The sequence below is a fragment of the Scophthalmus maximus genome, chromosome 19 (assembly GCF_022379125.1).
Source record: "Scophthalmus maximus strain ysfricsl-2021 chromosome 19, ASM2237912v1, whole genome shotgun sequence".
NCBI lineage: Eukaryota > Metazoa > Chordata > Actinopteri > Pleuronectiformes > Scophthalmidae > Scophthalmus > Scophthalmus maximus.
In genome coordinates, this window is record NC_061533.1 from 11,481,940 (window position 1) to 11,495,350 (window position 13,411).

The 13,411-nt window shown below is 42.7% G+C and overlaps 2 protein-coding genes across 4 annotated transcripts in view; one reads left to right on the forward strand and one right to left on the reverse strand.

The window, feature by feature from the left end:
- Positions 1–1,197: 1,197 nt before the first annotated feature.
- Positions 1,198–4,361, reverse strand: LOC118314464 (glial cell line-derived neurotrophic factor-like). The gene is made up of 2 exons (XM_035640944.2): positions 3,869–4,361; positions 1,198–2,995 (listed from the first exon to the last, which is right to left on the reverse strand). The coding sequence occupies exons 1-2, from the start codon at positions 4,098–4,100 to the stop codon at positions 2,433–2,435; spliced, it is 795 nt and encodes a 264-aa protein (XP_035496837.1). The 5' UTR covers positions 4,101–4,361; the 3' UTR covers positions 1,198–2,432.
- Positions 4,362–4,371: 10 nt separating this feature from the next.
- Positions 4,372–13,411, forward strand: part of LOC118314463 (pikachurin) — a 29,621-nt gene continuing 20,581 nt past the window's right edge. Inside the window, exon 1 of one of the 3 annotated variants that reach the window (XM_035640943.2) lies at positions 4,372–4,706. In XM_035640943.2, the coding sequence (XP_035496836.2) occupies positions 4,676–4,706 (31 nt within the window). In that variant the 5' untranslated portion in view covers positions 4,372–4,675. Of the gene's footprint in view, positions 4,707–10,937; positions 11,567–13,411 lie in introns of those variants that run through there. The other 2 variants (XM_035640941.2, XM_035640942.2) reach the window with 2 other exon arrangements.

Below are 13,411 nucleotides of genomic sequence, written 5' to 3' on the forward strand. Positions count from 1 at the left end.
TAGTGGGGCCGGTAACAGTTTTTGTGCCATCATAGTTAATTTAGGAATATGTGTAATTGGGCTCAGAGTAGCCATTAGACTTCATCCTGTTTGGCCAAACCACAATGTGGCTGTTACATTTTTACAAATATTTATGCATTTGCCTTTTTGAATCTGAATTAGGCTACAGTTGGTTTGTCTGTGGTCTGGAAACTAAAACAATGAGTAGTAGAGTAGGATGAATTGCTCTGTGAAGTGTTGACACTTGCATTTCTAAATTGACTCGTTTAAAAAAAAAAAAAATCATTTTTGTTTCATCAAAGTATTGATATTGTGTGTAAACGGTTGAGTGCCAACGTTACTGGCCGCATAGTGTCACCATGGATCATATGCTAATTTGGCCAGATCAAAATTTCCAGCACAGGAACTTTGACTTCGTCTTGACTTCAAATTTCGTGGCTATGGCCCGAGGCCAGAACTGTTGAGCTAAACATGCCAACCAGTGAAACCCCGAGTGTCAAAGTGTATTAGGCCAGTCACCAGCTCTGAGCCCGACTGGTGTCGGCACTGACTCACAGCTCAGAAGACGGGCTGTGAAATGTGAGAGAGCCGAGGACGGGTCAGATATCGACCACACAAATTAGTTGAGCGTGACATCTCTTCTCATGTTCTCTGACACCATTGTCTACTCTGGATATTGGCCGACTTTTTCATCACACTGTCTTTTCATGGGTCTCCTTTTCTCTTCAAACATACAGTTCCACTTCAGCTCTAAACTTCAGTGCTCACACTTCCGCGTTGTTTTCTTTCAACACTTCATCCATCTATCCTTCAACCTTCACTGTCCATGTCACCTTCCTTCTGTTCTTATTCTATCGATAATGATAATCTACTCCATTATCCCGTGTTTAATGCCTGTTCCTTTCATTTGATAACATCAAATTCTATTCATCCATCTGTATTCTCTCATTTCTTAAAGGACTTGGTTGATGTCTTTTGCTCCCCTCCCTCCTCTTCACATAAAAGTGACAGAAACCCTTTGATTAATTCCTGCTACCACTCACTTCACCACAGGTCTTACCCCCGACAGGAATTTGATTGATGTCAGGTTTGTGTAATAATATTATGGGGTAAAATTGGAGTTCTGGGTGTAGCATAAGACTGTAGGATAATGGTTTCAATGTGAATACACTACGCTGTGAGTGAAGAATGCATTTATTAACAATTAAACGAGACAATTCAAAAGTGAACACTTTATGAAAATAATGCTGTAGTTATGTCTCCAAAATGAGGATATCTGGTTTCAGTACCACACCAATTCATCGTAGAGGAGAACAGTGAATCATCCACTATTCCTCAAATCTTTGGAACAAAACGCTTTGCTATAACTTTAGATTTTTTTTTTTTTTACCCAGTAACAAAACAAACAATGCAGTCAAATACACTGATATTGTAGGACATTGTAAATGTTAAGATACTGAGGAAAGTTTTCCTGCAAAGAAAAATTGTAAAGGTGCCCTGTGGAGTTTTTCAACCACATGTTTTATTTGTATCATGCACGTGCCCAGGAGCTCGCAAACAAGACAACTCAACAGGGCACCTTTAACATTAGATCCTGACGCAAAAAACAACATTTTTGCAATGTAAACCACCCAGTCTTTAATTTATTTAAAGCTTTGGCACACTGTAAGATATCACAAAACCGTAATAAATAACATTTATTCCTCATATAAAAACTGAAATAAATATCAATAAGTTAATACATTCAACATTTCATAAATACTTTTCATAATGAGTCTGCGGCGTCATTCATTACCTCCACCACGGAGGTTACGTTTTCACCCCTGTCCGTTTGTTTGTTTGATGGTTAGTTTGTTTGATTGTCTGCAGGATTAAACAGTAACTTCAGAATGGATTTCCACAACTTTGTGAAAAGATTGGACATGGGACAAGAAAGAACCCATTACAATTTGGTGTCGTATCTGAATGAAGGGGCAGATTCCTTTTACATTTCGAGATAGGACTTTTTTCCTTTTTTTTTTACATTTTCCCCAATGTCCCATGGAATAATGCATGGATCTTGATGAAAATAATCAGGCATATTAAGGAGCCTAGGCGGAGGTATGCACTCTACTGAGGGCCATTCTAGTTGAGTTTGAGTTTGTCTGGTTTCAGTCATTTTGGTTAGTATCCAAGGAAATATGTCAAATTACACTGAAGACATTTGTGAGCTAAGGGGTAAAGTCTAACGTGGATATTGTGGTGGGGCCGAGGTGGAGAGGCGGAGTCACTGCTTTGGGAAAGGAACAAATTTCTCCTTGTTTACTCAGTTACAGACAAACTAAGTACTCTACATGGTTCACGCCATCATGCCAGAAAGTTTCCTCACAATGTGAAAAGTCTTCAGAGAAATAAAACACACTCAGTAGCAAACGTACACCAGTTCACGGTCCCTACACACAACCACATTTCCTGGCAGAGTGCTTCCTCACGGTGTGGTAAATAAGGTTGTCATCCAGGAACGAAAGATCATCGTCAAATGCTATTGGCCGGCAGCAAGCCTGAGGGGGCGTGTCTTTGGGAAGAAACCTCCTATTATGAGCGAGGTTGTAAAGGATTTTGTCGTAGTTGGTCTCTGACTTCCTGCAGGGCCCTGAGCAGTACTTGAATATCATTTCCTCGCTGGAGCGGTAGCCCAGACCCAGGTCCGTCACATTGAGGTGGATCTGCTTGAGCACACAGCCCTGTCCTCGTCCACCGCGTCCTCCTCTAACCTTCCTGCCCGTCTCCGCACCTCTAGCTCCTCCTCTTGCTCCTTTACCACTTTGCTGGCTTGCCCCCTTCTTCCTCTCCCTTCTATTTCGAGTGTTAGTGCTCAAGTGTTCTCTGGAGGGGGAGGAGGTGGTGGAGGAAGAGGTAGGCGAGGACACGGAGGAGCGGCGAATTCTACTGACGGTCACTTTGATGAAGTCCACCAAGTCTTCAACATCACCTGGCAGGGGCTCCTCCATGATGTCTGAAACACATTGAGGGAAAGGGCACTCTTAGAAGGACATCTCATATTGGACAGAATGTATTGTTTAACACACATCTGCATGTGCAAATGCCTAAATGGTACACACACACACATTGTTTGTGTTTTGAACTCCAAGTCACAAATGGATCCCATTCTTTTTTATGCAACGAAAAGCTGTACATCTGTTTGGACTTCATTAAAGCTCCAACAGTCAATATGTAGCTTTGTGGCACATAGCACAACAGCTAAACATTATTTATCCATTAGTGGATTCACAGAAAATGAAAGGAAAACTATTTTAATAATCAGTCAAAAAGTTATTTTCTATATTCAAATATGCTAAACGTTCAAATATGAATATGTATTAGGCAGTAAGATGGACAAAACAGACACCTCCCCTTGAACATTTTTACATTATAACACTTAACTTAACCAAATTAGCTGAATCAAGCAACCGACATGCACCATCACTTATTTATGTCAAATCTACAGTTGTACACTGTGGGAACTGTATGAAGAAAGTAATAACATCAACAACCACTTGTTCTGGATGATGTAGGCCGAAATGATGAGCGGGTTTGTGGGCAGAATGAGATAGCATTGCAATGTAGCATCTAAAATATAATGTAATAAATACATGTATCTAAAAGATGTCCTCTGCAATAAGCTGTTCAGCATCAAACGCAGCCGAAAGTTGTTTTTCTCATTAAGTCAAATGCCCATCGAGGGGTCAGATCCACATGTTTCCAATTTTTGTAGTGTATTTTTTCTTGCTGATCTTTTGGCCACAGATAATGTAAAGAATTCCAGACTCTGCCAGCCTGCTGAATGCAAACGGTTTTGTCAACTGCGTTCAAATCCGCGGGCTCTTACATGTCGCCGCCGCCGCCGCCTCTCCCCACTCCGCCGCGTCCGCGTCGGCGCGCCTGATGCCCGCGGCTGTGACTGACAGGCTGGTCTGGACCGGCGGGAGCTCCAGGGGACTCTCGGCGGCGCGCCCTCTCCTCTCGGCGGCCGTCGATCGCTGCCTGCCCCGGAGCGGCGGGCCGGCGCGCACGGCGCTCAGCAGAATCAAACAAGTGGTCAGACTATCCCATAACTTCATTGTCCACCTCGGTCCGACAGAAGGACATGGCGCGATGCAAAACCGACAGTTATCGCCCGGCCACGACGACAAGCGGCGCGTTGGAAGACGTCGACCAGCTGCCAGAGGAGACACATCAGCTCGGGCTGTTGTCACGGGAAACGGTGAAGAGCAGCGTGTTACTGCCGGAGTATTGTCAAGTCTCACGCGCCAGCTGGAGACCCCGGGTCCCTCGCAGCCTGGCGCACGGTCCAAGGCGCACGATCCAAGGCGCACGGAAGCGAAGCCAGTGGCGCAAAAGAACTCCCCCCCCCCCCCCCCTTGAAGTTATTGTCTGGATCCCACGACGCTGGGAAGACCAAACACGATTTCCACTTGTTTTTTTTAGTCCTTTTTTTTTTTTTTTACAGTCCTTCCATTCAGTGGTTTCTATTGCACAACGCGGTGACGCAGACTCCTGCTCATCCCCACTCACCATCAACCCTGACTGGGGAGAAGAGAGAGGTCGAACAGGGGAGATGGGGAGCGGCGGTGACGTCTGACGGTCCATCCTCTGCCTCGTCCAGTCTCCACCCTCGCAGCCTGCACACAGAGGGATGGAGTCCAAACCCATGATGGAACTCCAGAGTAAGTGAGAGAAGAGCTGTGTTATGAAAGAGGCTCAGTGTGTGTTTGTGTGTGTGTGTGTGTGTACTCAGATGGCCGAGAGGGAGAGAGAAGTTTCACACTTTCCACTAACAATGCATCAGATTCCATATTAAGTCTGCGGTTGATATTGGATGAGGAATGTGATTCTAATCAGCCAGTTAAAACAGACGGGATGGATTGTGTTGCTACTAGTTCTTGAAATCACTCCATGAGCAGATGCTATTTAACATCAAGGGCTGTGAGCTGACATCCATCACAGGTTAACTTAATCGTTTCCATCTTACGCCTTCAGCAATATGAAATCTTATTTGAAGTGTAATATCATTAGATTTTCATTAATTCCATTAATGCCATGTTCTGGTCATTAAGCTGCATGTGAAGAACAAATGGTTCAAAAGAGCATTTTAAACGGGTCAAATCATGTTGAATGGATTTTCAGTTTTTTGTTGAGTAGCTTAGTCTTTGCATGTTTGAGATACAAAAATAAAATCAGACCATGATATAATGATACAGGGAAAGACAACAGACTGTGTGTGTGGATCATTTTACCACACGTGTTTTGTGTTTTTTACTGTCAGCATCCACCTCCTCCGTTCCCCGTGCAATCAAAGAATGTGACAAATTCAATATTCCTATCCACTGTGTTAGAGAACATAACAAGGGAGGCATATGCATGCACAAAACTATGTTTAGTGATTGGAAACAGAGGAGAGACGAGTGGAAGGGATCTCCTTCCAAGAGTAGTTAAAAGTTGTTTATTTGACTATAGCCTGCGCCACAGTGAAAAGTGCCTGCACACACAGCTGTAATGTTTTAAGACTTTTTGGTCGGGTTAAGCAGAACAAATAGTATATCTACGGTAGATGATAACGTATTCCACATGATCCTCTATCTGAGTCGAGGTCCAGATGGATCGAGGCTCAGTTTGTTGGACTTCAATAATCAAATGAAACGTTTCTCTCCTTCGTGATGTTCATTGTCACCATAGGCCTTGATTTTCTTTGACAGTGATATCGTCTATCTGCTCTGCTTCACACAAACGTTCTCCTTTTTTCATGAAGGCGGCTGATGCAAAATACATACTGTAGATCCATGGACATTTTTATGCAGATGTGTAAACACACACACACATACACACATCCATGTGTCCTTGAAGTATAGTGTTTCGTGATGAATCATGTTTGTGTCAGTGCACGTACACATGTTGGCCACATTGTATTGCAATTACTTGACTACACTGAACGTGCAAAAACCATTTGAGCTTTCAAATATGCTGCAACTGTGAAGTCGTACAGAAGAAGAGTTTTCTTCTGCTTTTGTTTTTAGAAATGGGTGTAGAAATCACACAAGAGAAGCTCGTCTTTCCACTGACTCGCTCGCTTCACTGTATGGAAATACCTCAATTACACTCTTGCCAAGCTGCAGATTTACCAAACAGATGTCCATTTCCCTGCTTGCAAGGCAAGAGGGCTAATCGGGGGGTTGATCTGCAATGTAATCTGTCAGCCATTTGGGGGGGCGCAGTTTGTTTCACATGTAATCGGCTGATTGCGCAGGTCATTTCACTCGTCATTATCGGCCAACATGAAACTGCAGCGCCAGAATGGCTTGTGGGAGGCAGGAGCTGACATTTGGAGTGGACGTATGATTTGGGGAATGGCTGCCGGTGCAGTAATTATCAGAAAAAAAAAGAATATCCTGACTACTGACAGGGAGAGAGGGGAGATTTGCGATAATGTGTCCTGTAGTCCTGTTTTCTGCATTTGCAAGTGGTTTAATGATATTGTTAAAGGAGCCTCATGCTTGAGGCACTTGGGTCAAGTGAAGGCAATATTAGTTAGTCAGTTGGTCCAGGCTGAGAAATCTTAACAGCTCTTTGATGGATTTGCCATGAAATTTGGTCGCCTCCGCTCTACCTTCTCTTATCACATTTTTCATGTCCAGACAGCCTGTGTCCTCTACCCATCACAGACCTGCTCGGTCTCAACTGCTTCACCCACGGCTGGCAGGTACATCTGAGAGCTGCGTACCAATATCGGAGCTGCTGAGAGAAAATCGCGTAAAGTCCAGCTGTTCTGCAGAATTATCGGTTGATCCTATTCTCCTACTCGCTCAGAATCAGTGCTGCCAAAACAGCTTTTTAGAAGGACAAAACGAGACACTCGTAAATGATGTTCCACTTCCCAAAACATGACTCAATCCTCCACCAGACACAAACCTCTCCCATGATGTTTTGGGTGCATAGAGAGAACCAGTCTACCCCAGTAACGGGCTCACTTCTCACCATGGTCAGCCCTCTCCCTGAGGACAGGGCCCCCGCAGCCTGACACACAAATTTCAATTTCAATTTAAAACTAACATTTTGGTCTATAGTTTTCTTTGTTATATAGGCTACATCAGAGACTTGATCAGTGGCCCAACTGATATACAAGGTCACAGATTTGAATTTGTACAATTCGGTGACATCACCACAGTCTGAAGACAGGGCCACTTTGAAAAGGGATTTAATGAATGAATACCAAATTTACAGCCAAACTTCAGAAAATAGCATCCATTGCATTTTTCAGAATCAGTATAATAAACATTGTTTTTACTTTGTTAAGTTTTCATATTACTTTGAGGGAATTTTTCTCGATAGAACAAAATAGATCAGTTGAAATTTAGTTACAGACAGAAAAAAATGAACACAAATGCAGAATATTCCACGACTAAAAGTGCAGGCTAATAAAAGATATCACTGGTCAGGAAGATTTAGAAGGTGACAGCAGGTGGATGAATCAGGCCTTTAAAGACAGAGTGATCCCTGCACCTGCCCTCATCTCTTTTATTTCAATCATACAGGCTCATTATGCTCCTTCTCGGCCACTGCATTTCCTCCCAAGAATGTTGTCTGGCAATGCCATCCCCACACGCAAGGCGATCTCAGTGCAGACTGTTGCGTTGTGGTTCCCTGATGGTGGAACGAGCCGCCAAAGAGCAGTGGTGTCTCTATATTTATCTTGAAGAATCCCCTGAAGTCTCATCAAGAGCAACTCCTTTCCTAACACCATATCAGACCTGACTCACACTTGATGTGCTCTTCTTTACCTGAGCACTTTGTCTTCTATTGGTCCTCAGTGACTACTCCATTTTCTCCTGCCGCACTGAAGCTTGGGTGCTGACCCTCATTTGTAAGTCTGTTTGGATTAAAAGCTCTGGCAAATGTGTGTGTACGTAAAGTTCGGACTTGCAGAGTCCACTCCAGATTACTGCCGGTTGAAAACATTGAAGCCAGATGTGCTGATTCCACACGCACACATGCATGTAGGACGTAAAAGCTGCCACTAGTGGGCACTGTTTACAGCTGTTTGTGAAGGTACAGATTGACAGATGTGCTACACTGAAATAATTAAAAGGGATGCTTTTTATTTTTAAACACATGGTGGCAATAAGATGCATGTAACTGATACAACGAAATCCATCAACCTCCAAAACTATAAACATTTTGGATGTTGATCATTGACAGTTCAAGAGAGGGGGAGGTTATATTTGCTATGAATATAATCAATGTTGATATTTTTAGTGTTATCGTTGTGTTGTGGTGAGCAAGAACCAATTAGTTCCCCTTAAATCTGATAAAAAAACATGTCACAATCTTTTGACTACATGCTGCACAATTTTCTAAACCACCAGTCTGTTTTTTATTTTTGTTTTATGATGGTATACAAATGTGACAAATAATTTCTTTACTTCAACAAGGCTATCGTGAAGCTATCACGTGTCCTGTGTAGTTTGAGTTAAAGGGTTTACCAGAAGGAAAAGGTTATTATTTTTATTAGGTTACTGTAGAAACTAGAGATAGAAATACTGGTTGTTTTAATGACAATGTTAAGTGTAAAAAAAAAATTTTTGTTTGTGGCTGCACCTCTGTTTATATTTGAATCACTGTCTCTCTCTCTCCTTCGTCTCCTGTGTGTTTGTATTTGTCCAGGAGATGGAACCAGTGAGTTTCACTCATGTAACTCAGTGTCCATCACCTCAGCCACTGCACATCACCACTCTACACTTTATAACCATCCTCAGTTGTTAGACGGTCCAGATGCAAAGTGCCCACAGTCCACAGATTCTGATTCACTCATGCCAAAATAAAAAATACATGACTTTAGCGCTAACTTCAGTGGGCACGCCATTGAGGACAGTGGCTGTGGCTCAGGAGTTGAAGAGGGTTGTCCACTAACCATAAGGTCAGTGGTTCGATCCCCGGCTCCTCCAGTCTGTGTGCTGAAGTGTCTTTGGACAAGACACAAAACCCTAAATTTGCCCCTGACAGCAGCGTAGGAATAATGTGTGATAGAAAAAGTGCTCTACATAAAAGTGATGTGTGTGTGTGTGTGTGTGTGTGTGTGTGTGTGTGTGTGTGTGTGTGACTTGTACTGTGTGGACAATACGACTAGAGAAGTGGTGCATAGATACAGTCCATTTAACATTACTGTTTCTTTTAGGTGTGTCAGAAGCTTCAACCGTCAACCAAGACTGGGTTGAAATGTAAAACATGGTGCTTCATCAGGTCTTATAATACAGTATTATATATTGTATATTAGATTGGATAAACTTTATTGTCATTAAGTACTGAGGCAACTAAATGCAGTTAGAATCCAACCAGAAGTGCAAAAAAGCAGCAAAGTGCAGAGTAGGCTCATGTATAGTAAAATATAAATAGGATTTCTGCAGTATGAACAGTATTGACAATTGGCAGGTATGAATACACTGAAGTAGTTAAATACAGTATATTCATTAGTATAAAGGAGTACAATTAATACACTATGGGGTACAGTAGATACACTATATATCAGTGTATACCTTTGGTCAAAAATCAACTTGCGAGGACTGTGTGAGAGCACAAAGAAAACAGAAAACATTGAATCTCTATTGTTTTTATAAGTTACTGAGCACCGACAGTGCCTACACAGTGCTGGAAATATTTGATTACCATAAAATGCTGTAAACTATGTGTAATTACCTGATGAATATAAGGATGGTAACCAGAGGAACAGAAACTAACATTGTGAGGCTAATATTGAAATAGGTAGAATGAAGCTTTTAAAGCTGCTCGAGGTGTCATGAAAAGGATTATTTTAAACGTCTGTGTGGAAAGATTTTTTTCCGTAGCTGACAGTGTGGGCCAGGTGAAAAAAATGTGGGATCATAATTAGACAGATATAAATTATTCTAAACAAATTGTGGGCTTGAGTGATTTCTGAATTTAGTCTGAAGGTTTAGTCTCTAAGTAGATGACCAGCAGAGTGAAAATGAAATGGTCTTAACAAAGCAGCCTGCGTGGTTTCTGGCTCCTGCTGAGATTTTTCTGCCATGGTATCTCTGATATAATAGAATACTGTAATGAGAAAAGCGACAGGAGAAGGTGAAAATGTGGCCCACTGGGGTAAAGGAGCTGGGCTTATTCAAAGGCTTTCAGAACGGTTTGACAGAGATTTGTGCAGGACGTGTGTAATGAGTCAGTGGCTGTGGACAACTTTGACTTAGAAAATGTCTGGTGCTGCTGCGGCCACATATAGTTTCCAGTCCTCGCTGCAGTCAGGCCTGAAACTATACTTTTTTTTCTTCTCTCAGTTTGTCTGTTTGTCTGTTTGTTAGCAGGATTACTCACAAAGTTACGGATGGATTTCAACGATCAAAGATAGGTCTCTGCTATGGCAACAGGTGATTACATTCTTTGAGGGATCCAGGCGCTGATTAGGAAACCTGACATTTTGAGTAATTTCCAGTAAAAACGTGACATTTTGAGTCCTATCTTCACAAATACATCACATTCTCAGATGCGGATGGGAACCGAAGTTTTGGGGGTGAAACAGCGTAGTGGTCTGTGCTCTTCCTTGATGCAGGTTTTTGACCTCACTCCGTTATCAGATGGTCAGTTATTAATGGGTTCACAGCAGCTTGGCCACCATGGATTAACTGATTCACTGGTTTGCCCTTTTGGTCATTGTTGTACCCACAAACAGTCAATCAACACGCGCGCACACACACACACACACACACTGACACACACACACACACACAGACACACACACCGACATACAGACACACACACACACACACATACACACACACACACACAGACACACACACACACACACACACACACAAAGAGTATCCCCATGGAGTGACAGTGGCTCGAGTCGCTCTCCTGCTCCTGCGTCAAGACACGCTCTCCATCTGTGTCCAGTGTGCGGATTAGACGCTTATTATCCTCTTAGCTCTAAATGGCACCACGTCCCTGCGCCTCGCTGGCTACAAGACGCGGACCGGACACTGACGCGAAACGCGAGACTCGTGCGTAAAGATGGTCGCGCCCGCCGCTCGGTCGCGCTACTCGCTGATGCGCATTTACGCGTGAATCGTGCGGACAACCGTCAACGTCGCCCTCCGTGCGCCCGTCGGGGAGCTCCAGCAGCCGGTCCGTCCGTGAGCGGTGCGCAACCCACTGATCTTTTGCAGACCGTAATCTTATCCGTGTCAAACCGTGGCTGCGCTTCCCTCTCGGGCGGCCTCTGCCTGCCTCCGGTTGGCGTTTGCGCCAAGATTTGGATAAAAGAAAAAAAAAGACAAACGTGTTTTGACAGTGACAACTTGTATCGGTGAAGGGATCCGTTCCGTTGGCTCTGAAAGGCGCGTTTGAATGTGTCACAAAATGAACATTTGACCTTTTTGAAACTTTCGACCGGAAGAAGACATGGAATCGACACGTAAAGAAAGGAGTCTTCTGTACTTACTTCTCTTTGCAATATGCACAGCCAGCGTTTGCCTTTGTGCGAGAAGATCAAATGTTCGGAGATCTGGTAAGTTCAATTGCTAAAATCAGATTATAAGCAGTAAATATGTGTATGATATTAATAATAATAAACAATTGAAACTTTTTTGATGGGGGCAGCTTTTGCATGTGTAGTAAGTATGAACCCTATTTCCCAACCCTATGTCAGATCACATTTGAATTATTAGATGAAACATAATATTACTGCAATAATTCACATTCAGAAACAGATAATGACAACCTGTGTGGCTTTCTTTGACTTGCAAAGTCCTTGAACTGTACATTATGCGACAAAAAGACAAAAACAAACTTGTTGGGTGCTCATCATCAGTGTGACACACCATCAGCATCAGCATCATCATTATAAAAGTCATTATTGAATTCCATAACAAAGCTCAGTGCAACGTGCTACTTCCCATCTCACTGACGAGCAGAATTACACTACATCTGGAATGTAACCAACTGATATTCAAACACATTGAGGACTCGCAGCCGAGAGGAAAAGATCACGGTTAATGCTTGTTGATCATTTCTTGTTCTCTTTATTTTAAATAAGAAGTGCCTATATGTCCTTATATTTCTGTGCACAACTTTGGAGACATTTTAAAAGAAAAAGAGAAATGAATGGTAATATTCATCTTTGAACCAATAGCACGCCCATCTTCAAAGTTTCCTGCAGTGTGCTCCTTTGGGAAGACGATCCGAAGATCCTTGTTGATTTTGTCACTTCCACAGCGTCTTCACTCGCTCCCTCCATATGTTTCTTTGATATCCTGTCACCCTGAACATATTTCTCCATCCCAGTTTCTTTCCTTCCCTCCTCCCTCTTTCTATCAGTTCCATTTTCTCCCGCTGTCACTCTCTCTGTTGTATTTATCCCTCCCTCCCTTACTCTTTTGGACCCACAGGCCATGGCAAGCTGACTATTACATTTGTCTGTCAGTGCAGAAAACTCACCGCAGTCAAGACTGCCATGCAGAGCACGGCTGTCTCCCTTTCTGCCTCATTCTCTGGGAGGAGGGGGGGAATGTAAACAGCGCTCGATGTCTCGTTGAATCACATCAGCCTTTAAATAACAAAATGGGTTGTAGTAGGAAAGGTCTTAATTTGAATGACATTAACCCTGGTTAAAATGAGTCAATGAATTATTCAGTAGCTTCATTTTTACACTTATTGTAGCGTATTGTATATCTTATCAAAACTTTTTAACTTGTGATGAAACACGTGCATTATAAATGATCTTTTCCCTCACCTCACACGTATGACACTTTTCTTAGTAAAAGGCAAAGAAAACAGATTAGGTAATGTTTATTATTCCCGAAGGAATGCCAAAGAGGAGCACACGTCTTTGTGCTCGTCCATTTTTGGGTGACTCAGACCTAGAGAGGGCAGCACTTAGGTGTAGAATCAGAGCGGTAGAAAGGGAGACTTGTTCACAAGCAACACAATAATTGAATTTAAGAGCAAGTGTTCAAAGAGCATCTGTTGAAATCGGCGAGTCGAGTATAAATAATTGGGGAGACATAATACTGTTTACTGTACAATATTGGAAAACTCAAGAAACTTGAAATATACTGAACAGTAGTGACCGCGCTGTGGAGCCGTGACATCAAGTTCTCACCGAACAATCGTCAGTCGGACATGGTTGACAGTTGACAGCTGTCAATCATGATGTTTCACCTCGTTTTAAAAGCATCGAATAACTAATTAAAACCAAACTTATGAGAAAAACTAAAAAACTTGAACATTCCATCAGCGTTAAGAAATACCTAAAAATGACAGACACCAGCTTTGGGGTAAAAAATGTATTCAATGTGTACTTTGACTTTCAAGTTTGACCCATGTCACGTCTGCTAACATGGAGGAGGCGAGG